This window comes from Dendrobates tinctorius, unplaced genomic scaffold, assembly GCF_039654945.1.
Source record: "Dendrobates tinctorius isolate UK_male_01 unplaced genomic scaffold, ASM3965494v1 ptg000211l, whole genome shotgun sequence".
Lineage (NCBI taxonomy): Eukaryota > Metazoa > Chordata > Amphibia > Anura > Dendrobatidae > Dendrobates > Dendrobates tinctorius.
In genome coordinates, this window is record NW_027361878.1 from 14,908,604 (window position 1) to 14,934,920 (window position 26,317).

Below are 26,317 nucleotides of genomic sequence, written 5' to 3' on the forward strand. Positions count from 1 at the left end.
CTGACTACATTGATTGACACGAAGCGTCGGTTCACCGATAGTCAACCCCATAGGCCCTAGTAGGAAATTGCCAAAATGGCAATGCCTTAATATTTTTGTATCCGCAGCAAATTTCATCATCACTGATCTTTGTTCCTGTTTTACCAGGAAAAAAAGAAAAACAAAAAAGTATAAAAATTCCCTGCCGTCGCCTTGTATTGTCTTCAGCGGGCTATGGACTGCTGTTTTTGGTGGCCTGTGGCATTCAGTAGAGTCCACACCGACTGCTGAGTGATTTTAAGGAGAATTTATGATTTGTTATTTGTTTCATATTTGTTGTGATAGAACTGCCCCTTAAGGGTATGTTGCACACGTTGTGGATTGCTGTGCGGAATTTTCTGCGTGGAATCTGCGTCTTTTGGCAGAATCCGCAAGTCAAGATACGCGCGTTTTTTTATGTGGATTTCCTGTGGATTTATTGCGGATTTGGCCTGCGTTTTTACACCTGCGGAATCCTATAATGGAATAGGTGGAAAAACGCTGCGGAATCTGCACAAAGAATTGACATGCTGCAGAAAAAAACCCACTGTTTCCGTGCGGATTTTTCCGCAGCATGTGCACAGCAATTTTTTTCCCCATAGAATACCATTGAACTGTAAATCACTTGCGAATCCACAGCAGCAAATCTGCTGCAGATCCGCAGCAAATCCGCAACGTGTGCACATACCCTGAGGCTATATGCACAAGCTGCGGATTCTGCTGCGGATTCAGAGCGGATTTGGCCCTGCGGATCCACAACAGTTCTGCAGACAGTGTACAGTACTATGTTAGCCAATGGGATTTCAAATCCGCAGTGCACATGCTGCAGATTTTTCAGCGCGGATTTGTTGCAGTTTTAAATCCGCAGCATGTCAATTCTTTCTGCGGATTCCACTGCGGTTTGACACCTGTTCCATTGTCCAGGTGTCAAACCGCAGGGGAAAACCGCTGGCAAATCCACAGGTGAATCCGCAGTGTGTGCACGCAGCCTAAAGAGGCGCTACCACTTGCCATAAATATGTCATTTTTTCCTCTTCATACAAATGCTGCTGTTCTCTTGAATCCGGCGATGTTTTTCTCCTCCTTGTTTTGTGCCTCTCTATTCCTGAGATATGGCCCCTTCTTCCCTGTATTTTTTTTTTTTTTGTCAACTGGGAGTGGTCCTCAACTCATCTTATGGAGGACCATTTCCACTTGGCTTAAAAAAAAAAAGACTAGACTCATCTATGGAGAGGAGAAGGACATATATCCGAAACAAAAGAAAAACTACCCCAAGAAAGCAGCTGCATATACACCCAGGCCAAAAAGTTACCGTATATGTTTATGACAAATGGCAGGTCCTATTTAACTAAATTTCTTACCCATGTGGGAATTCTCTCCTATAGAAACCGTACATTACATTGTTTGGGATTTTTACAAATTAGCCAGAGAGGATAGCAGCTGCAGAGAACGTCTCACTCTGGAGGATCCAATCTGTCCGTGTATTACACAAACTGTCTGACTTAAAGGGGTATTTCCATCTCCGAGAGATCCTATCCCAATATGTAGTAGGTGTAATAATAATAATATTAGCAAATACCTTCAATTAGAAATGTAGTATAGTTTCTCTGATTTGCTATGTCTCTTTCCTCATGTGCAGGCATTGCAGGCCCTTGGGTATCCATGGTTACGACGACTAGCAACTAGCTAACTGTCACTATATCAGTGGTCGTAACGGTGGACACACAAGGTCCTGCAATGTCTGCACTTGAAGAAAGAGACATAGCGACTCATAAAAACTGTACATTTTTAATTGGAGGCATTGGTTAATATTATTATTATTATTATTATTATTATTACACCTACTGCATATTGGGATAGGATTTTGAAGATGGGAGTACCCCCTTTAAATGAGAACATTCTGCTTTATTATACCCCCAAAGTTTTCTGCTAAAGACTGGGAACCTTAATAATAGTACACCCTATGATCTGTTTTAATTGGTGATCCCTTCAAACAAACAATGTAAAGACAATTATTTAATATAACCTGATTGGATCTCTTTAAAAAGCAATTTTTACCAGTTTGAGCATGCTATACTGGCCACATCATGGAAACAGCAGCTGCAGAGCTGATTGAAACATAGTTTTTATCTTTTAATTTCTCTTTTTCGTTGAAAAGATATTACCTTGTAAAGTTATGTTAAAGTGTATGTTAAGTCCAAGGGGGCGTGTACTTCTTCCCCTGTATTACATTTACCAATCATAAGCAAGAGGCAGTGTATAGGGGGGGAAAAGAACAATAGCTGATATCAGGTTTCTCAGTGTGAGAAATAATGACACACAATCTACTATTCACACTGATCTCACTGTAGATTTGCCTGTGATTACCAAGTGATAGAAATACAGCAGAGTGTGATTAATAGCACCTTTCAGATTTATCTAATGACAGTCTGTGTGGGGGAGGGCAGATATAAAATAGTTGCAGACAAGTGGCAGACCCCTCGAAGTGTTGTTGTCGTGCAAAAATAGAAAAAGTATTTACAACCCATTCCCATCATATTTTATTTATGGCTTACTTCCCAGTTAGTGATGAGTGAACATGCTGGGATAAGGTGTTATCTGAGCATGCATGTCTGGTAACCGAGTGTCTTCGTCGTGCTCGAATAATACGTTCGAGTCCCCGCAGCTGCATGTCCCACGACTGTTTGACAGCGACAACACATGCAGGGATTACCCGTTTGCTAGACAATCCCTGCATGTGTTATAGCTGTCAAACAGCCATGGGACATGTAGCCGCGGGGACTCGAACGTCTTATTCGAGCATGACGAAGTCACCCGGTTAGCACCAGAGCGTGCTCAGATAACACCTTATCCCAGCACGTTCGCTCATCACTATTCCCAGTACATTGTCACGCAACGCACTAGCTCCCTTTTACCCAGTGAACTGATGCGGAGCACGAAATAGTTAATGTTCAAGGCAACACAATAAGGGAACTCCCTGTGTATCCGGGGAAGTCTCTGCCCTCCCGCCTTGTGGCCTGTATCTGTCAGCTCAGCCGTTATATAACAGATCACTGCTAAAAGCCCTTGCTGGATTCTGCTATACATTACAGCAGACACTGTGTGCAATGTTGTCTGCAACCGGCGATGACCTCTGAGCCTTGTCTTTGTTCATAGGAGAGAACATTTTATAATAAAGCAACAATCAATAGGGGCCAAATGGAAAACCTGTCCGCCAAACTTTATTTTGCACCCCCTTCTTAAGAGGATGCCCTATCCCTAGCGGTGCATATGGCATTGCAATAATGGAAGGCGGTAGATGTGGTCATCGCAGTATTTATTAGCGTTCACGTCTGTGATGCCTTTCTGTTCATATATGTGTGAGTATGTGTGAGCCTGAAAGCAGAAGTCATGGCTGTACAAACAGTCCCAAGGAGACAGGCAGGAGGGAAACTATTCTAATTATGTAAACACGTGGAGAGGAGGGAGATCCCTGCCTGACTAGGAGAGAGCCCAGACATCCCTGCATGAGAGGGAGCACACCATGATAGATGGAGTCATGGCGGTGTACAGGCAGTGACCATATTTTTCATTTGTTGTGTTTCTAATTTTTTTTTTTTCTACAGTAAGGTAGTTTTGCCTTGTAGTAGAGTCGTATGGCACACTAATAAAATAACGGACCCTGTTTTTTTGTTAAAGAGGACCTATCACTTGGTATAAATATGCATTGGCACTAATATGTAGCTAGTGACTCGGCAGGCCCTAGCTACAGATCAGGCACAATGAGCAGAGAGATGATTTATGTGATAACTGTAGGCTCTGAGTACTTAAGGGGGACCGGACCTGTCACCATAAATATGCACTTGAGTCAATATGTAGCTAGTGATGCAACAGGCCCCAACTCCAGATCAGGCATGATGAGAAGAGTGATGACTTACGTGATAACTGTAGTTTTTGAGTACTTAAGAGGAATCTGTCACTTGCCATAAATATGCACACTGGAGCTAATATGTAGCTAGTGTCTCAGCAGGCCCTAGCTACAGATTAGGCGTGATGAGTAGAGTGATGATTCGTGTGATACCTGTAGTTTCTCAGTACTTAAGGTGGACCTGTCACTTACCATAAATATGCACTGAAGCTAATATGTAGCTAGTGTTTCAGCAGGCACAAGCTACAGATCAGTTGTGATGAACAGAGAGATGATTTATGTGATTACTGTAGTTTCTGAGTACTAAAGGGGGACCTGTCACCATAAATGTGCACTGGAGCTAATATGTAGCTAGTGACTCAACAGGCCACAGCTACAGATCAGGCATGATGAACAGAGTGAAGATTTATGTAATAACTGTAGTTTCTGAGTCCTTAAGGGGGAACTCTCATTTACCATCAATATGCCCTAAAGCTAATATGTAGTTAGTGTCTCAGCAGGCCCTAGCTACAGATCAGGTGTGATGAGCAGAACAGTGATTTATGTGATAACTTTTTTAGTTCTTAAAGAGGAGCTGTCACTTACCATAAATATGTAAGTTTTATTACCTGGTGTAAATGCCTCCAATCTCCTGATTCCGGCATTGTTTTTGCTTCGTTCCTGCATCTCTCCGTTCCTGAGATGTGGCTTCCTTTCCCCTCTGTGTAGTTTTGTTACGCCAAGTGGGCGTGATTCTCAACACTTCCGCCTTGGAGTCTTCTTGAGGACCATGCCCAGTTGTATAACTAGACTTTAGTTTATATGCAGAGAAGAGAGGGCCATATCTCAGGAACAAAAACAAAAGGAAAACCGCAGCATTTACACTAGGTGAAAAGAAACAAACAAAAAAAACAAAGATATTTATGGCAAGTGATGGGTTTTCTTTAAATATTCAGAAAATACACTTCATTACTCATAAAATACAGCTATCATAGAAATCATGGCTCTGCTCATCACGCCTGATCTGTAGCAAGAGCCTGTTGAGACACTCACTACATATTATCTCCAGTCAAAATTATCTTGCTTCCGTTAGCTTACCAATAATCCATACATTGTCTGCATGGTTTAGAATCCAGGGAAAGTAAATTTCCATCACCTTTAGGTCGTGTTCACATCAGTGGGTAAAAAAAATCTGCAATTCTCCATTAGGGCTTGGTTACATATTGCAGATTTTCTGTGTGGATTGTGGGACAGAAAACCAAAGTGGATTACAGTAACAGCAAAATGAATGAGATTTCAAAAATCCTATCCACTCGCTGCTGACAGTTTGTGCTGAATTTTTCTGTGATTTTTTTTTTAAATTTTGCAGTGTGTCAATTCTTGGTGCAGATATTTACTGTCGACTTCATCCTGTGCGATACATTCAGTGAAATCCACACCAAATGTGCAACAGAATCCACATGTAATGTTTGTGGATCTGATTGTGGGGCTCCAGTTTGGGATTTTTTCTCCTTTTAGAATGTAATGTTACAGGGCTGTTCTCCCCAAGAAGAAGAATATGAGAGGAGAGAGAGTCGATGGATCCCCCGGCATTGCATCTGACAAAAGTGGTTCCAAGCGGTAAGTATAAAAAAAAATCCTAGTTTTATTTGTGCAACGCATTTCGGAGTAGATTTTACACCTTCTGCATGAAGAAGTAAAATCTACTCCGAAACGCATTGCATGAATAAAACTGGGAATTTCTTAATACTTACTGCTTGGAATCGCTTCTGTTAGCGTCAGCGCCCGGGATCCACCACCCTTCTCTCTTCACTTTTACTTGTCATGTTCTCCACCCATCGTGGGTGAGCAGCCATCAGCGGAACCGAATACACTGCGACCAATTCTCCAGCTTATCCTCACCTGCAGGTAGCGGTGTGACACAGGGATCACCTCTTTCTTTTCTTACCCCAGAAAGTATCTTCTGGAGGCACCATACAGCAGCATGTGGAGAACCCACAGATTTATGCAGCCGACTTGTAAAGCCTCTTGTTACTGAACCCATATGCTCCAAAATCTGGGAATGTTTCACAATTTCCTGCATATATAAAGGAAACCTGATGGCAGATTCGTGCTACCCAAACCACAGGCAGCATGAATCAGACACTGGTTGTGTTACTCCTTCTCCCCCGCTCCGCTCTCATAGTCTGATGGTTTTGTGTACAGGGCGAGACTTCTCAGTCTGTGAGATTGGGGCAAGGAAAAGCCCTCGTGGTCCTGCCTCGGACAAGTCAACCATAATCTCCCAGGCGGCTTTTCAAAGTTTATACATGCTGACCAAGGTTTGGCCACCATGGATCTGTCAGGTTCACGGGTGGACATACCATTGGTGCAACCTAAGCAGCTGCACAGGAGCCCAAAAGGTTTGGGGGACACAACCACCTCCAAATCAGGTGTAATTGTGCATCAAGATGGGCTATTGGACTGCAGAGGGCCCATATATTGTTCTTGCACGGGGGTCTTCTTCAGGCTCAGTCCTCTACTGGTCAGGTTCTCATGCCAGATGCTGGTAGGTTCAGGTGTAGTGGTGATGTCTCCTGATTAGATGGAATATTAATAGAAAACTAGAAATTAGTGAGACTAATTATTAGATCCCACCCGCCTTTTTACCAAAAATTGAAAATATTGAACAGAACATAGTCTACATTTGTGTCTCCGCCTGTTGAAGATGATGATAATTATGGAATCATTAGAGACTCTCAAGGATGAAGAAACATGGTGCGACAAGTACAGTGCTGTGCAAATTAATTGGGACAAAGCATTTTTTTAAGTAAAATCGTAAGTTGGTTACCAGTCAGTGATTCAAACCCGTTTTAACCAGGCACTCACACCTGTTCAAACCAGTTAAAGCTGGTTTGAATCACTGACTGGTAACCAACTTACGATTTTGCTTAAAAAAAAAAAATTGCTTTGTCCCAAATAATTTGCACAGCACTGTAGATCTTTTTCTTAGACTGGTTCACGTGTTGTTCTCCCATTTTGCCGAGTGTCTCCCTGTATATTAATAGCCATTGTATTTGCAGACCAGTGAGGCACTGCTTCCATGCAGTGAGCACACGGACAATGCTGTGCGTATCACGACTCCTTATCCTCACGTTAGGAGTCAGTTCATGCAAAGGCCACTGCTATTTTGACAAATTATTTCCATTATTCAATTCTTTTTAAACAATCGCAGGAACATGAAATCAAGAGTATAAATCAGGCACAAGCTGGATACACTCAGGGTTAGTAATTTCCAGGCAAATTCAATGTTTGGAAGTTCTTATTGTGGCTATAAAAAAAATATTACTGCAAGATAAAAACTATTGCATCAGTTTATAAAATCAGTCATCCAGTACCCACCAAAGAGCGTCCACCAAAAGTGCCCCATAAAATAATTGTCCCCTAATAAGCGCAATTAAGACTTGTTCGTCTGTCGGCCGATCTATTCCGGGCTTCACCCTCTGGAAGTTCTTGGATGCGGCCGGAAAAAAGCATGGTCAACCTCCCAGCTAGTTTACCCCATTCTTGTTCCCAGTACCCCACTCCTGTACTCTGCCACTTCCTGGTTTTGGGACTTCCTGTCCAGGATCCTCCTTTATTCATACAGGGACCTCAGTTGCCGTGGGTGCCCTTACACCAGGCATGCACCATGTCCTACTTCGTCTAACCACTTGGCTTCCAATGTGGCCATTGCCAAATCACCAGTGCCTAAGACATAAGATCCATAAGGTTCTGGTTGCGACAAAGATGTTCTTCTGTAATTTTCCATTTTACCTGGCCAAATCTAATTGACCACATCTACAGTAATTATCGGCTGCCCATCTTGACTTTCCACCTGTTGAGTGAACTCCGCCAGCCCCGTGTCTTCATTTTGGAAATACTTTGTCTGCTCCGACTTCTGCCCTTCTATGACATCTGCTCACTTGGCGCCGTGGGCTGCTGTCATCTGGGCTGTTTCCTCATCAGCTGTTACTTTCAGACATTATTTTTTGGAAACTCCCTATCAAAAAGTCCAGATTTCTGAATAGCGGGTTAAAGAGTGCACCCTTATAGACTCTGCTCCCGGATTTAGCCCAAAATCAAAATCTTAGCAGCCGAGTGGGTCCTCATTATTTACAGTAATGTTCTGAGACGTATGATACTCTCCATCTATGAATATTCTTTATTGTCCCGTACAGCAGCAGCGATCAGTCCAGGATGAGATATGCTTAGCGAGGAGGCCTATAGATCTGCATTATGGCTGAGTGGGCTGCAGGGCCTCATCACATTCTCCTCATGATGTTTCCTTTCTCACGCTTGAAAGTTTATGTTCCTTTCTCATCTATTTTAAACATGTGACTCCCAATGTAAATTTCCTTCATGCGAATCTACCACAAGTCATTGCACTATGATGAAAGATGTGAAAGGTTGACCAGGGCTGACAGCTGTAACTGTGCCTTTAAAAAAAAATTAAAAAAAAAAAAAATATATATATATATATATATATATATATGTACTAGATGGTGGCCCGATTCTAATGCATCGGGTATTCTAGAATATGTATGTAGTTTATTTATGAAGTTTTAATAATAATGCACCCCTCAATCCTGATATGCATGGTCCCCTCAGCCCCCAATCCTGATATGCATGGTCCCCTCACCCCCCAATCCTGGAATGCATGGTCCTCTCACCCTACAATCCTGGTATGCATGGTCCTCTCACCCCTCTTTCCTGGTATGCATGGTCCCCTCACCCCCCCTTTCCTGGTATGCAAGGTTCCCCTCACCCCCCCTTTCGTGGTATGCATGGTCCCGTCACCCCCCTTTCGTGGTATGCATGGTCCCGTCACCCCCCTTTCGTGGTATGCATGGTCCCCTCATGCCCCAATCCTGATATGCATGGTACCCCTCACCCCCCAGTCCTGGTAAGCATGGATCCCCTCACCCTCCAATCCTGGAATGTATGGTCCTCTCACCCCCCAATCCTGGTATGCATGGTCCCCCTCACCCCCCTTTCCTGGTATGCATGGTCCCCTCACCCCCCCCCTTTCCTGGTATGCATGGTCCCGTCACCCCCCTTTCCTGGTATCAGGGCTGTGGAGTCGGTAAGCCAAACCTGCGACTCCGACTCCTCAATTTCCCTTACACCGACTCCGACTCCAACTCCGACTCCGACTCCACGACTCCCACACATATTGCTTATATTTAAGTGAAAAATTTATTGTAGTACAATGTGAACCTCAGACATTTAATCATTTTTATGATCCAATAATCAAGATATTTAGATAGAACAGAATATATATTGGTGTACTACCCGGTTTTCATTCTTTTTGGTACAGATACGATATGGATAGACAGATATGGATAAATGGATAGAGCAGATTTCTAATCTGCTTTTGCTATTGAGTAACATTATCTATGAGCTCAAAAACCTTTCAGGTGATGCAGTTTTTTAAAAAGATGATCAACTTTTGCAGCTGAAAAACGTATCCTCAAAAAACACAGGAAAAACGCTGTGTGTGAATGTAGCCTTAGATCAGGAATATAACAGCCATTTATAGGACATTTCATAACTTTCCCAAACTCCTATGAAAAAATATTCAGCACATCCTGCATTGAATTAATGTACCCAATTTATTATATATTTTAGGAGTCGGAGTCGGTCTATTTTATACAGACTCCAACTCCGACTCCGACTCCACCAAAATGAGCACCGACTCCACAGCCCTGCCTGGTATGCATGGTCCCCTCACCCCCCTTTCCTGGTATGCATGGTCCCCTCACCCCCCCTTTCCTGGTATGCATGGTCCCGTCACCCCTCTTTTCTGGAATGCATGGCCCCCTCACCTCCCTTTCCAGGTATGCATGGTCCCGTCACCCCCCTTTCCTGGTATGCATGGTCCCCTCACCTCCCTTTCCTGGTAAGCATGGTCACCCTCACCCCCCTTTCCTGGTAAGCATGGTCACCCTCACCCCCCTTTCCTGGTATGCATGGTCACCCTCACCCCCCTTTTCTGGTATGCATGGTCACCCTCACCCCCCTTTCCTGGTATGCATGGTCCCCCTCCCCCCCATTGCTGGTATGCTTGGTCCCCCTCCCCCCATTGCTGGTATGCTTGGTCCCCCTCACCTCCCTTTGCTGGTATGTATGGTCACCCTCATCCCCTTATCCTGGTATGCAGTCACCCTCACCCCCTTATCCTGGTATGGAGTCACCCTCACCCCCCTTTCCTGGTATGCATGGTCACCCTCCCCCCCCCATTGCTGGTACGCATGGTCCCCCCTCACCTCCCTTTGCTGGTACGCATGGTCCCCCTCACCTCCCTTTGCTGGTACGCATGGTCCCCCTCATCCCCTTTTCCTGGTATGCATGGTCCCCCTCCCCCCCATTCCTGGTATGTATGGTCACCCTCACCCCCCCTTTCCTGGTATGCATGGTCACCCTCACCCCCCTTTCCTGGTATGCATGGTCCCCCTCCCCCCATTGCTGGTATGCATGGTCCCCCTCCCCCATTGCTGGTATGCATGGTCCCCCCTCACCTCCCTTTGCTGGTATGTATGCCCCCCCCCTTTGCTGGTATGTATGGTCCCCCTCCCCCCCTTATCCTGATATGTATGGTCACCCTCACCCCCCCTTTCCTGGTATGCATGGTCTCCCTCCCGCCCATTGCTGGTATGCATGGTCCCCCTCACCCCCCTTTGCTGGTGTGTATTGTCACCCTCACCCCCCTTTCCTGGTATGCATGGTCCCCCTCACCCCCCCCTTTCCTGGTATGCGTGGTCTCTGTTAAAAAAAAAAAAAAGTTCTATACTCACTTTCCGACAGCCTCCGATCTTCTTTCCACGCGCCCGGCCTCGCGGTCCCAGTAAAGCATTGTGCGAAACACCGCTGATGACGTCGCGCTCTCGCGAGAGTGACGTCATCTCCGGTCTAAAGCGCAAGGCATTACTGGAACCGCAAGGCCGGGCGCGTGGAGAGAAGATTGGAGGCCATCAGAAGGTGAGTATAACATTTTTTTTATTTTCTCTTTTTTACAGATTAAGGCCTGCTGCCCCATTGAGCGCTGCGCCCGACTGCGCCCGCTGCTGATTGGTCGCGGCGTGGCGTCCGCGACCAAACAGCGGCAGGCGCAGCTTACCATTACAAACAGCTGCGCCTGTCACTGATTGGCCGCGGCCACGACCAATCGGTGACCCGCGATTTCGGTTATAGACAGAAATAAGACGATATATATATATATATATATATATATATATATATATATATATATATATAGATATATCCACAAAAATGGAAGCAGCACACCATAAGAGTCAATCCATGTGCAGTTTAATTGAGATATATATATATATATATATATATATATATATATATATACACACAGTGTGTATTTATATTTTATATATATATATATATATATAAAAAAAATTATATTACAAAAATTGAAACAGCACCGTCAAATACCTCAAAAATGTGCACGCTTCTCCAGCCGACAATCAAATGGCTCCTTATAGGATAGTTGAAAAAAAGGAGGAACAGCACAAAACACTTAAAAATGGACTTTATTGCTCAGTGATGTGGCGACGTTTCGGATCAGAGATCCTTTCTCAATCTTGAATTATATATAATACAGTCGTGTAGAATTTTTGCTTTCGTGGCCTTTTTTCAGAGAATATGATAACACCAAGACTTTTTCTCCACTCATGGTTAGTGGTTGGATGAAGCCATTTATTGTCAAACTACTGTGTTTTCTCTTTCTAAATCATAATGACAACTCAAAACATCCAAATAACCCTGATGAAAAGTTCACATACCCTGGTGACTTTGGCCTGATAACATCCACAGAAGTTGATAGATATTGGTTTGAATGGCTACTAACGGTAACATCCTCACCTGTGACCTGTTTGTAATCAGTGTGTGCATAAAAGCTGAGTTAGTTTATGGTATTCAGACAGACTCTTGCATCTTTCATCCAGTCACTGTTGTTTCTGGATTGTGAGTCATGGGGAAAGCAAAGAATTGTCAACGGATCTACGGGAAAAGGTAGTTAGTTGAACTGTAGAAAACAGGAAAGGAATACAAAAAGATATCCAAGGAATTGATAATGTCAGTCAGCAGCGTTCAAAATGTGATTAACAAATGAAAAATCAGGGGCTCTGTAAAAACAAAACCACGGTCAGGTAGACCAACAAAAATTTTGTTCACAACTGTAAGGAAAATTGTTCGGGATGCAAAGAAAAACCCACAAATAACATCAGCTGAAATACTGGATGGTGTGGCCTTTCAAGATTAAAAATGAGGAGGCACTTGAAGAAAAATTGGCAGCATGGTCAAGTCGCCAGAAGAAAGACATCTCGCCTACAATACACAAAACAGAGACAAGCCTCAAAACTTCTGGAACAAGGAAATTTGGAGTGATGAGACCAAAATTGAACTTTTTCACCACAACCATAAATGTTACAGTTGGAGAGAGGTCAGCAACTCCTATGATGAAAGGAACACCATTCCTACTGTAAAGCACGGTGGTGGATCGCTGATGTTTTGAGGATGTGCGAGCTACAAAGGCACAGGAAACTTGGTCACAGTTGAAGGAAAGATCAATGCAGTACGTTATCAGCAAATACTGGAGGCAAATTTGCACTCATCAGCCTGGAAGCTGTGCATGGGACGTACTTGGACGATCCAACATGACAGCGATCCAAAACAAAAGGCTAAATCGACCTGTCATTGGATACAGCAGAACAAAGTGAAGGTTCTGGAGTGGCCATCTCAGTCTCCTGACCTCAATATCATTGAGCCACTCTGGGGAGATCTCATGCGGTTCATGCTAGACAGCCCAGGAATTTACAGGAACTGGAGGCTTTTTGCCAAGAAGAGTGGGAAACTTTACCATCTGAGAAAATAAAGAACCTCATCCACAACTACCACAAAAGACTTCAAACTGTCATTGATGTTAGAGGGGGCAATACACGGAATTAAGAAATGGGGTATGTGAACTTTTCATCAGGGTCATTTGGATGTTTTGGATTGTCAAAAAGAGAGAAAAAAAATATATATAATATTATATATACAGGGTGGGCCATTTATATGGATACATCTAAATAAAATGGGAATGGTTGGTGATAGCAACTTCCTGTTTGTGGCACATTAGTATACAGTATATACAGCTCTGGCAAACATTGAGAGCCCACTGCACAGCTTTATAAAAATCAGCTTCTCTCCATGTCTGACAGCCATTCCATTCCAGTGTCAGTTGAATTCCAACCAGAGTACACCTCATTCTACTTAATGTGCTTCTGATTAGGTGATCACCTGAACAAAATCTTATTTAACGAAGGAAAGTATAAACTTTTAACCATGCCAAAGGAGTTGAAAAGTCTTGAGTGAGGAAAAGAAGGGCTCAATTCTGCCTTTACTAGGAGAGGGATACAGTGAGCGTCATGTTACCCCCATCCTTAAAATTTATAGGTGAAGTGCACAGTAAGAACAGTTCGTAACAGGCTCCGAGAGGCAGGGCTTAAGTCATGTAAAGCTAGAAAAAAGCGTTTCATCAATGGGAAGCAAAGAGCCAGGCTGAAGTTTGCCGAAGACCATAAGGACTGCAGTAAGGTAATCTTCTCTGATGAGTCTATTTTTTCAGCTTTGCCCAACACCTGGTCGTCTAATGGTTAGATGGAGACCTGGAGAGGCGTACAAGCCACAGTGTCTAGCACCCACTGTGAAATTTGGTGGCGCATCGGTGATGATCTGGGGATGCTTCAGCAAGGCTGGAATTGGGCAGGTTAATCTTTGCGAAGGACGTATGAATCAAGCCGCATACCAGGTTTTCCTGGAAAAACAGTTGATTCCTTCTGCTCGGGCAATGTTCCCCAACTCTGAGGACTGGTTTTTCCAGCAGGACAATGCGCCATGCCACACAGCTAGGTCAATCAATGTGTAGATGAAGGACCACCACATCAAATCTCTGTCATGGACAGCCCAATCTCCAGACCTGAACCCTATTGAAAACCTCTGGAATGTAATCAACAGGAAGATGGATAGTCACAGGCCATCAAAGAACTGCTCAAATTTTTGTACCAGGAGTGGCATAAGGTCACCCAAAAGCAGTGTGAAAGACTGATGGAAAGCATGCCAAGACCCAGGAAAGTTGTGACTAAAAATCATGGTTATTCCACAAAATATTGATATCTGAACTCTGAGTTAAAACATTAGTATTATTTCAAAATGATTCTGAACTTGTTTTCTTTGCATTATTTGAGGTCTGCGAGCACTCTGCATTTTTTTGTTCTTTGACCATTTCTCATTTTCTGAAAATAAATACAAAATTTATTGCTTGGAAATTCGAAGACATGTGTCAGTAGTTTATAGAATAAAAGAACAATTTACATTTTACTCAAAAATATACCTATAAAGAGAAAAATCAGACAAACTGAACATTTTGCAGTGGTCTCTTAATTTTTGCCAGAGCTGTGTATGTGTGTGTGTGTATATATAAATATATATTTTTTAATTTTATTTTTTTGTTTATGGCCTTCAAAGAAATCAGGTTGGAGACCCTGTATCTACACGTTACCTTCATCAGATCAAAAATTATGGTACACTGAGCTTTTTAAGCACCCGCTCATCTTCTAGTAGTTATAGAGGACCTGTCACCGTGTCAAATGTTGACCTTTTATTTCCCGCTGATCCACTCAGTATTAATGTTTTTACTCTTTTTATTTTTTACTATATCTGCCATACAGTTCAAGAAATATGGGCCATTTTATTTAGTTCTAATTTTTATGATCTTTACGAAATGGACGTTTGCTTGCAGGGTAATTATGCAGAGAACACCCCTTGGAGAATGCTGTTAACCACTCCCCTTTGGTTAAATGCCATCAAAAAGAGGATCCATTAAATGGAAAGGTCCATATCTCTGGTGTCTGTCGTCATATTGGCATATTTTTCATTAAAAGCAAACAAAAAAAAAAATACTCCGGCAGGCAGTGGAAATAACTGTTCCCTTTTGACCTTGTTACAGGCCCTCCTTAACTATTTCTTCTGCATTTGCACTGTACGTGTGTATAAGCCATATTTCTCCGGTTAGGGTTTCTTTTCTTTTATACAGAGGACAGAGGTTAGCTAAATGGTCCTATTGCTTCCCCTCCAGGACCTGCTCTTGCAACATCTGCTTCTGTGATCATGTGTCAGGCTCTATCCTGCCTAGCCTAGCAGTATGGTTGTGTGTTGTCCAGCAGAGCAGAAGCAATCGTCTCACTGCTGGGGCCAATTGGACAGCACCACACCCTACTTAAGCTCCCAACACATAGCTGACAGTTGTCAGTTATTGTTTATTCTTGCCTTGGTTCACTCCAGTATTTCAGCTCTCGTTCAGACTGTTTGATTCCCATTTCTAACCTCAGCCCATGTTTAAACTATCCCTCTGCCTGACAGTTTTATTCCTGTCCCTGACCTTCTGGCATAGACACAGCTTTGTGATGACCCTATGCAAGCTCGCTCCATTGGCCAGCAACCACTTCATGGACCCAACCCAGGGGCCCTATGTAAGTCCAAATAGCTGTGCTGAAGTTAAGGCAAAGGCGACCCCTGAGATCTGCCATATGGCGTGGCTCGTGCATAGCCTGTCCATGGGAGCCATATTAAAAGATGCCAATCTTCCACTGTAATGTTAAAATATATATGATTTGATTGGAAAATTAGGTCCGATTGAAACATATGTCAACCCTACACATTGGCAAGAATTTTCTAAGTCTAGCTAGCTTCGCCCTTGCGTGAGTTTGTACCACAAATGGATTGTCACAACATTTTCTTCGAAACAGACATACAAACAATAGTAGTCATCTTTTAGGTAGAAGTCAGAGCAAATGAGTAGACTACATGGCAGGTTGTAACAGGTGACATTTGTTACTCTGTTTTCTTAGTGATGGTGTAATGTTTGTAACTTGCATATTGATCATCGATCCAACCACAGGACAGCTGATGTCAGGTTTCACATTTCTAAAGAATCTCATTGTGTTACAGTTCATTAAAGGGAATCTCTCGTCAGGATCTGAGAGCAGCATAGTGTAGAAACAGAGTATATTTGATTAAATCACTGTTTTACAGCAGATTATTCCTAGTCCAACCCCACCCCCACTGATTGGCAGCTTTCTGCCTATGCACAGTGTACACAGAAAGCTGCCAATCAGTGGTGTGGGTGGGGTTATACAGAGCTCAGCATTTAGAGAACTGCTAGATCTGCAGCAGAAGAAACTGTAATTTTTATAAAACCTGCTACAAGTTGCCCAGTAAATGATACATCACTAGAATCTGGGTCTCTGCAACTTACATCATGCTGCTCTCAGTTAAGGTAGTAAAAACCTAGTGACAGATTCAATTTAATTTTTCAGGGCTAGAGCAGCACTCATAATACTGTAAGTTTCAGAGCTCATATATATTTGCATTTCCCAGTTGCTCAGCATCTGCACAGAGTTTTCCTTTATACCCTATGACAATGTGAAAAAAAAAGCACAAATGACTTAAAGGGAATTTGTCTGCAGGAGATTTTGCTATTTAATCTGAGAGCAGCATTATGTAGGGGTAGATACCATGATTCCAGTAATGTATCACTTACTGGACTGATAGAATCACTGTTTTCTCATCTGCAGATCTAGCAGAGCTCAAAATGCTGAGCTGTGTATGACTCCGCCCACACCACTGAATGGCAGGTTCCTGTGTACACTGTGCATAGGCAGAAAACACAATATTGGTGGGCTCAGAATTACAACTGGTAAATCGTGACCCTTTACGTATTATATTGACACAGTTATTAGCGATTTTATTTAATGGTTCTATCAAATAATGCTGGAAATCACATGAAATTCGCTTTTTTTTTTTTTTTTTTTCTTTTTTCCAGGCCTGCATTCTTTTCAGGTAGTGTCACGCTCATAAGACAATCCATTGCCAAGTAACACAAAAATATTACTCTTTTCCACTCCCCTGATTTTCTATTTAGATATATCCACAGTTAAAAAGTTTAAAAGGTGAATAATAGAGAAACAGACTTTGTAACTTTTTATCAAGAAGCACATCTCGATAGGGTGGAGGATCGGTGTTCTTATGGAATAATAATAATAAAAGGGCAGCAGTGGAACAGATATTTTCTGAACCGCCCTGGAAATGTTTACCCTGGATGCAGAGAACTCCAACCTGTGAGATACAGAGTCGCCCAACAATAGCGCCAACATTAGGAGCATGCTTAAAGGGGTTTTTCAAAGTAATCTAATAATAACTTGAATTAAAAATTATCTACTGTTCCCTAACAAAACAATATAACTGCTTTTCTTTTTTTCCCCTACTTCCTTTTTGATGACGTTTCGTTTGAGAATCCCAGTGCATGATCTCCGTTTCAGGGGATGGGCTAGTCCCAGTGGGATGTGTAGCTGGCTCAGACTAACAGTAACAATTCAGCATGAGAAAGCTGATTGTCCTACTACCCGTGTGCAGAGACCAGCGCTACCCCCACAAATTATGTCACTGGCCTTTGCACTCCGGGTATTCTGACAATGCGCTCTCTGTTGCCGGCTTGTTACGGATGATCTGAGCTGGCAACAGGAGAGTGCACTGTCATTGTGCACATCACTCTGGGACTAGCACTATATTGTATCACTATACTGATAAAATAGATCTCTGACCGCCATAAAAATTAATTTTGCAAGTAGTTGAGAACAGGAAGATCTAACAATGACAAAGAGCAATACGTGTAGTAAGATTACAGCTCAGTAGTACTAGCGCTGATCATTTTTAGGAAAATGGTTGCCATAAATGATGGGAATATAGAATGAGCATTTTTTTTTTGTCCTTTTTATCCCTAATTTAATAATTATTTATTTTATAGACCAAATCATGGAAGACTTTCTTCACGATGGTGCATTGGTCCCTCCGTCGACAGAATTCCTGGGTGCAGTTGGCTGGTCATGAAGGTACAAAGGCACTCTGTTTACAGACTTAAAAAACCTTATTGGTAGAACAAGGACATAAAAATAGAATCATACCAATGCGTTTTGACCATGAAAGTGTTAGGGTGTGTGCACACGCTGCGGATTGATCCGTGCGGATTTTGCCTGCGGATTGCTCTGCGTTTTTGCCCTGTGGTTTATCACCTCTACAGTGGAGGAGATGGTAAACCGCAGTGGAATCCGCAGAAAGAATTGACATGTCAATTCTTTCTGTGGATTAGAATCCGCAGCAAATCCCAGCGGAAAAGTCCGCACCGTCTGCACTGCGGTTTCCATTTCCCATAGGATATTATGGTACTGTACAACGCAGCAGAAACTGCTGTGGATCCACAGGGCCAAAACCGCTGCGGATACGCAGCAGAATCCGCAGCGTGTGCACATACCCTTAGGGGGAAATACAAAGCATATTTGGATTTATTTGAATTTAAATTTCACATTTTCTCTGAATTCTCTTAGCGACAATCGACAAAATTGTTTGGTAGAACTTTGGACTGTTGCATATCAGAATTTTGCTCTATATTCCAAAGGAAGCTTCAGAGCTGTTTTGGGAAAATAATATATATGTCTTTTAAAGTACTTGTAGATGATCAAAAAATGTTGTTTTCCTGAAAACAGCGCCACTCTTTACTATTGTTTGCATCAGGTATTGCAGTTTCAATTGATTCATGTTTTTTAGTCATTGTTGGTGAAAAATCCCACTTGCATAAAAAGTGCTGTGAATAGAGATTGTCGCACCGTTACATATATCACTTACTCAAGTAGCATAATGTTTTTGGATGGCTACCTATAAAAGTTGCTCAACTTTTCATGATGATTACATGTAAAGTGAAATATTAGATTAGAGGAGGAGCCGCTGGACTCCACAGCTGAACTTGACAAAACTTGGGATCCTTCAGTCTTGGGCAGATAAAACATGGTAAAGTTTCCAGAATCCAGTTTTCTCTTCAAGTGTCAGCGTGGAGGTGAGCCAAGTGTCAAGAGCGCTGTGACAAAAGTAGTCGTTAAGCTCGGCACTTCTTTGGAGAAATATTCAAGACAGATCGGTAAACATGAACCAAGACCCTTGAAATAGCTCATTTCTTATTTTTTTTTTTTTTATATAACACAAACTGTAAAAATAGATGAAAGGGAACCTATAACATCGTACATGGAGTCTGATCTGGTGTAGAGAAGAAGCTGAGCAGAATGATGTATGGGTTTGTTGGAAAAGATTTAGTATAAGTTGTATTTTATGCATTGAAATCCCTGGTGTTTGTATGAGTCCAGTGGGCGGTCCTACTTGTGATTGACAGCTGCATTGTACAGGGAAGACTGTCAATCACTGACTAGCACCGCCTACAGGACTCCTATGTATACAAACACCAGGGATTAATGAGTAAACTGCAAAGTTAGTTCAACTTTCCCCCCCAAAACAGTCTATCTGATGAGCCCCTCTTGCTCTATAACATCCTGGCTGCAGGTCAGGTACCATCTTTTACATGTCAGGTTCTCTTTAAGCACAGCTGTAGTTCATGTCATATGTAGTTCATGTCATATATAGGGTGGGATAGGTAATGGGACGACCATTTCTTATCTGCTACAATTTCTCTGCCATGTTCCCCACTTTGTTCTACGGAACCTGCGTCCACTCCTCAGGATCCACCATTGATGGTCGTAACCCATGTAATATGTCAATATGCCATGCAATAAATCCCATCTATTCCAATGCACCCACTAACCAACTTCACTACTGCAACACCAGGCAGATGGGAAGTAAAAAAAAAAAGGATCATCAAAAAGAAAACTAAATTTGCTCACTATCTTAATTATATGGTCACAGTTCCCCCAAATTCCTGTAAACTTTCTAATCTTATTACTCGGAATCTTCACCTGTTTCTCAAATAGTTCTGACGAAATTTATCCGTCCAATTCTTCAGTCTGGGAGGAATTCGTTGACCTCTAGACCTGAAATAGTGTTATTCTAGCTGCTATTAGCATGTTCAAGACCAGTACTGTATCCATAACGGAGCCCTGGAGAATACTATTTGTAGTGAAATATGTATTTGTATGGATATATGACCAGCAGTAATTAACATCTATTCTAGGCTGCAGCTTTCCACAAAGGTCACAACCTATGTTATCCTGAAAAGACAGTTTTCCTGGTCCCTGACCCCCCAGGGGGCCTTCACACAGAATTGGAAACATTTCGCACCTGCTAGTATCTTTGATGGAGAGATGCCAATTTGCAGCCTGACACAATCTATTTACATTATTTTTTTCTCTGAACACTGTATAACTTTTCTTTCTCATAGTATTCATTGGTAGAGTCGCCATGATCCAGTCACAAACCAGCAAGTAGATTATTAACATGAGCGGCTGGTCTAGAAATCTGATCTCCAGGTTAAATCTATAAATTAGGCCTTTACACAAAAGATGTTCACAGACTGAGGGAGGCAGCCAAGCTGGTGTGAACCATTCCATATTCATCCCTCCCTCAGGGAGCAGAATGACAGACTTCAAAGTTTAAACATGTCTGTAAGTTTCTCATTTTTTTATTTTACCACTATTTTTGTATATTTGTATGTCACTTTTTATTTCCATATTTTTTAGATCTTTTTAATGTAGGCACAGAACCTTTTCTATTAAAGCTTAAAACTTTAATTAAAGTTTGAACCTCGTATGCTCTAAAGAATCCATAGCCTTAGAGTGTGTGATCCTGGTGATTGGCGGACAGTAGTAGTAGCATTTCCGGAACTCATCGCACGTGTTCGGTGAGTGGTGGCAGCAGCGTGTATGAAGCGGGGTGTGTGGCCTGTGTCGGGGTGTGATTTATGCTCCCACTGCAGCATAGAACAGAGGTTGAATGCTGGACTGAGTGAGAGGAGATAGATTAACCCTTGCAGGAGCAACCCCAAGTCACGTGCTGAGAAGCGGGTACGTGACACTATCGACCCCCTAAAAACACATACTCCCATTCATTCCCCAGTCGTTTAAAGTCGGGAGTGGCTATATTAGCAGTTCTCCACCTGTAAACATATCAACCCCCCCCCGAGATGGATTTACGCCGTGGGACGTGACTGAGCGCCGGACAGGTAATGTATATTGTTGCTTTATTATTTTCACCTTTTTTTTTTTTTTTTTTTTTTTTACAGGAGCTCAAGGGAGTTGCAAAGGAATTGGCAGCATTAATTTTAATGTGTCTACGTGTGTCAGTGCCTCCGGAACGTGAGAAAACTGTCACTACACGTACCGGAGCCACTGACGTGTGAAACCGGCCTTACATAAAAAACTGACGTCTGAATGAGCCTCTACAAGGGGAGGCCTCATTAAATTTAACTAGTTTATCTCAGAATTTCTCGTTTTCATTCTCCCAGGTAATTTCAAAGCAAGCGAGAGAGGTCACATCCTTAAGAAGTTCAGTCCTGTAGAAAATGCATGCCTTGTGGCCCTAATGGAAGATGTGCTGCGACCGTATGTTCCCACATACTATGGACTGGTGGAGAGAGATGAGCAGACTTATATCAAGATGGAAGACTTGCTCATGGGCCTTGAGGGACCCAGCATCATGGACTGCAAGATTGGAATTAGGTAGAATTTTTTTTTATTATTATTCATCTTGACTTTTTTTTTTCTCCACTGTACGCATGGTCATTCTATAGAATATGAATGACTAGGAAATGTTGTACTTGTAGATAGATTTTGCTTGTAAGATACATACCTAAATAATACTCCTACACAGTGTCCACATAATACCATCATAGTGTTAAAATCATACCAGAATGAACAGCTCATATAGTGCCACCATACAACGATCAAAAAATATGTTTATCTGATTTCCTTGTCTGATATTCTGGTCTTTGCTGCTTGACCATTAATTTGTCTTGAACATCCATTTGCCTTGCCCTGTTGCCGTGATCTGCCATGTTCTCGGAATATTGATCTCGGATGTTTGCTGACTATGCGTCCGTCTCACACCTCTGTCTGTGACATACTCTCTTGGATTTTGACCTCAGACTTATTGAATACCCAGTCTCACGGCTTATCCATGAGTAGCGACCAGCGCCACACATACTCTCAGCTTTCTTCTAGGGATCATGTCATCTCCACCATAGTTGGTTACCTAACTTTCTGCCCACTAAAGCCAATCCAGTCTCTATAAGTAATATTTCTTTCCCTTCCTGACTGTTGTATTGGTGGGAACAGTTAAAGGGAGTCCATCAGCAGAAAATGACTGTTCAAACCAAGCACTGGAGCTCCATGCACATTTGACATGACTGAGCAGTTCAGTGCATCACCACCTTGTACTGACTGTCAATCAAGGATAGAGATAGATGGGGAACCAAGTAGGTGGGATGGTGCACTGAACTGCTCAGCGACACCAAACAGCGATGGGTCATTCCCTCTCTTTTGAACAAGGGGAGCCGCAACCCAATGACAGCTACTTGTAGTCTCTGAATGGCTTTCACTAGGGGTAAAAATGACTGTGTTCAGATGCCAACGAAATTGAATGCCACCCTAAGAAATGTTCTGTTAATGGTTGGCTGTAGGTGGGCTGATTTTCAACCTCATCGGACTATATTGATTTTACTGGCAAAGAGCCAGACTGTCCATCATTAACGCCAAACATGCTTGGTTTGAACAGTTATTTTCTGCTGACAGACTCCCTTTAAAGTCTTGGCTATAACTGATGTTAATGTCTCTTTCGGACTTGTTTCAGGACATACCTAGAAGAGGAGTTGGCCAAGGCCCTTTTGAAACCAACACCGCGGAAAGACATGTATAATAAAATGGTGGCGTTGGACCCTGAAGCTCCCACACCAGAAGAACATAAGCAGCAAGCTGTCACAAAGCCTCGGTACATGCAGTGGAGGGAGAGCGTGAGCTCCACGGCACTGCTGGGATTCCGCATCGAGGGTGTCACGGTGAGTCATGGTTACATTATAATACACGATGGCTTCCGGGAACCTGCGCAACCCACAGAAGAAGAATAAGAATACCACGGTGTAGAAGAAAACAATAGAAACCCTAATGGCTCTTGACCTTCCAGATGACAGTACTTTCTATCTCACTCAAAAAAACAACAATGCCATTTCTTGCTGTGTCATTCTTGCACAATAATACTTATGAATATAACACAGGTATGAAGAAAGTTTTCTGTAAGGTACTGCATGAACAAAACTTCACTGAAGTTTCCAGCCAGTGTCATGGGGATTGTACAAGAGTAGAAAAAAAGAAAAAAAAAATAGTTTTTTTTTTAATGTGAAACAGAGACACTTTTTTCATTGAGCTGTGTCTGGTATTGCAGTACAGTCACATTTAGGCCAGATTGGGACAAGTGTATGCAAAATTGTCCATTTTACATCCAGAAAAAAAAGATGATTTTCCTTTTACATTGTCAGCCATATATAATCCGTGTCTTTTTATTTTTTACATGAACAATTTCACAATTAATAAAGGTCACATCCAGTTTCCTTTCTTTTTACTTGTGTATAAGCAGAGTTTTTGAGCACATATTTTATGCTGAAAAAGCCCCTCTCAGCTCATACTCGAGGGTCCCACATACAGTATTTTTCGGATTATAAGACAGCAGGGCAGCGACGGAGTAGCGGGTCACAGGAGGAGCTGGCTGCTGCGACAAACACCTGTGCCTGCTGCAAAAGAGAAATTAATATTCACCGCTCTCCATGCCTATGGGAGTGGAGAACAGTGAATATTCATTCCCTTTAGTAGTGGGCATACGTGATTGCTTGGCCGCTGCAGCAAGCCAGTGGCTGAGGTTACTGTGCCCTACAGTCCCGGCGTGGAAAGCAGTGAGTATTCTGGCAGCCATTCTTGGCTTGTAAGTAGCACATGCCATCACTGCTACGCACAAGCATGAATCAACTCCTGGCGTGGAACAAGCACAGGGAAGGTAAGTAGGTTGGTTTATGTTTTTTAAATGTTTTTCTGATGAGGGGGCCATGCAGACCAGGATGGGGATGAGGGGGCCGTGCAGACCAGCATGGGGATGAGGGGGCCGTGCAGACCAGCATGGGGATGAGGGGGCCGTGCAGACCAGCATGGGGATGCGGGGGCCGTGCAGACCAGGATGGGGATGCGGGGGCCGTGCAGACCAGGATGGGGATGCGGGGGCCGTGCAGACCAGGATGGGGATGAGGGGGCCGTGCAGACCAGGATAGGGATGAGGGGGCCATGCATACTAGGCTTATCCTTGAGTCAATAAGTTTTCAGTTTTTTATGGTAAAATTTGGTGCGTCAGTTTATATTCGGGTCGGCTTATACTCTATTTTATATGGTAATTGTAATGGAGCTATTAAAAACGTAGGAATTACGGATGTTAATCTTCATTAGATCTGTTCTTGTGCATCAATTGAATTATAATGGACGAGTCTGATCTGAAATACAGTTCACATGAGCGCTACTGATTTTTTTTTTTTTTTTTTTACACTCAAACCATTGGTTTGTGTAAAAACATTTGTGAACTACCACATTATTCATTATGTTTACTTATATGATGCCATCATATTCCACAGCACTTTACAGACATTATGAGCACTGTCCCCTTTGGGGTTCACAATCTAGATTCCCTATCAGTTTTTGGAGTGTGGGAATAAATTGGAGGAAACCCACGCAAACACGGGGAGTACAGACTCCTTGCAGATGTTGTCCCTGGTGGGATTCTTGGGTTCCTGGTGGGACCCAGGACCCCAGTGCTGCAAGGCTACAATGTTAACCACTGAGCCACATTGACTTGCATTGGTCAGTGTTCTCTTTGTCTGCTATCAGCACCTATCTTGTCTTTTGATACATTGGTCTGATGGATTCCATACTTGAATAAGGAGATGCTTTTGTAGAAAATATACTATTTTTTTTGTAATCTCATCATCCCCCTAAAGCGCCATGCCATTTCTTCTTCTAGGTTGAAGCTGGGCCCGTTAAGAAAAACTTCAAAAAAATGAAGAGCAAAGATAAGATAATGGAAACATTTATTCTTTTCACCAAGGGACGGAAAGACATCCTGGTATGAGCCGACGACTTCTCTGCTGCTACTATTCATTACGTCCTGAGGGATCCCCGGGCTTTCACATGCATCACACTTTTCCTGTTCTGCAGACCTTGCTGCTTGTCAGAAGTGTAAGCAGTCGTGGCTTTTTGGCAGCGTCACTGTGGAGCTTGTTCTCCCCTGTGGACCTCCCGCTGCCTCCATTGTCGGCCGAAACTTATGGGTCATTGTAGTATTGTGCCTGCAGCCCTTCATGTCTTTCTTGTACGCGTAGAGACCTGATAGACATCTCTTCATACTAGAGTGCATAGGGAATGTAACCAGCCTTGTCTCCAGAAGGTGTGCACCATAATGGAGGCGTCACTTCTGGCAAACCCCAGCGCAATCGTCCTCTGTCGTCCACCTTCTAGAGAAATGACACTGGTATAAAGTATGTACATCAGCAAAGCAATAAAGCATCATTATCGGTATCTAAAGCCAACCGGAGAGTAGAAGTGGGAGCGGGCGAGAATAGCAGACTTGGATGTTGTGGCCGTGCAGCAGTGTCACCTTGTGTTGTAACATGGGATTTACTTGATCTTTATTTCAGGCTGCTTACTTGGACCGGTTGGAGAACATGCAGGCCGCCCTCCAAAACTCTGAGTTCTTCCGCCTTCATGAGGTTAGTAATGGAGGCTACTAGGATATCTATGGGTGTGAATGGGAGCGGTAACCAGTAGGTTAAATACTGGGGAAAAAGGAAGTGTTTTGCAAATCTCAAACACCATGTAATCCATTCAGTTCATATTTGGAATATTTGGGGAGATTTCAAACAAAATGACTTTGAGTATAAGTGCTGAAATGCACTCCTGACGAGACACGACTGCTTATTTCTTGCCTTTTCTTTTTTTTTTTTACAGAAAGGATTTGAACATTTATATTTGGATATATTTGTGTTTTAAAACTTGAAACCTGCACTGATTGCTGGCACAGTGCACAGCCCTACTTGTGTATTGCAGTGTATTGTTCTTTCTCAAGAGTATAGGCCCCTTGTTGCCTCATCTAACGCCTTAGATGTTGGCATTTAAGGAGTTAAGCTGCAATAATAGGAGAGATAGCGGTAGGCTTGTGTCAGCTGCATGATACGGTCGGCACTTGCGGTCTGTGCAGCGGTCTCAGCTCCTGAAGCTGCCTTATAGACTGTGTGCGGACATGTGATATAAGTGTATGATGTATGAAGCCAAGGGGTAAACATTTCAGCAAGTAAAATGTAGCTGATTGTCTTGGGAGTGCCAGGCGTTGAACCCCCGTCGATCTCATAATGATGACCTATCCTATGGGTAGGTCCATCAATGTATTATGAACGGAGAACCCCTTTAAATCCTTCCTGTCCTCTACTGCACATGTACAGATGTTGGATGTTTTGTACGCCTGTCTCTAAGCTCTGATTGCTAC

General features: G+C 42.9%; 1 protein-coding gene across 4 annotated transcripts in view; it reads left to right on the plus strand.

Annotated features, from left to right (window-relative positions):
* The window catches only part of LOC141058287 (inositol-trisphosphate 3-kinase B-like), an 87,752-nt gene that overhangs the window by 41,533 nt on the left and 19,902 nt on the right, over window positions 1–26,317 (plus strand). For all 4 annotated transcript variants that reach the window (XM_073554475.1, XM_073554474.1, XM_073554476.1 and 1 more), the window contains 5 exons: window positions 17,781–17,865; window positions 21,255–21,468; window positions 22,598–22,802; window positions 24,800–24,901; window positions 25,473–25,544. In XM_073554475.1, coding sequence (XP_073410576.1) covers window positions 17,781–17,865; window positions 21,255–21,468; window positions 22,598–22,802; window positions 24,800–24,901; window positions 25,473–25,544 — 678 coding nt within the window. The remainder of the gene's footprint in view (window positions 1–17,780; window positions 17,866–21,254; window positions 21,469–22,597; window positions 22,803–24,799; window positions 24,902–25,472; window positions 25,545–26,317) is intronic.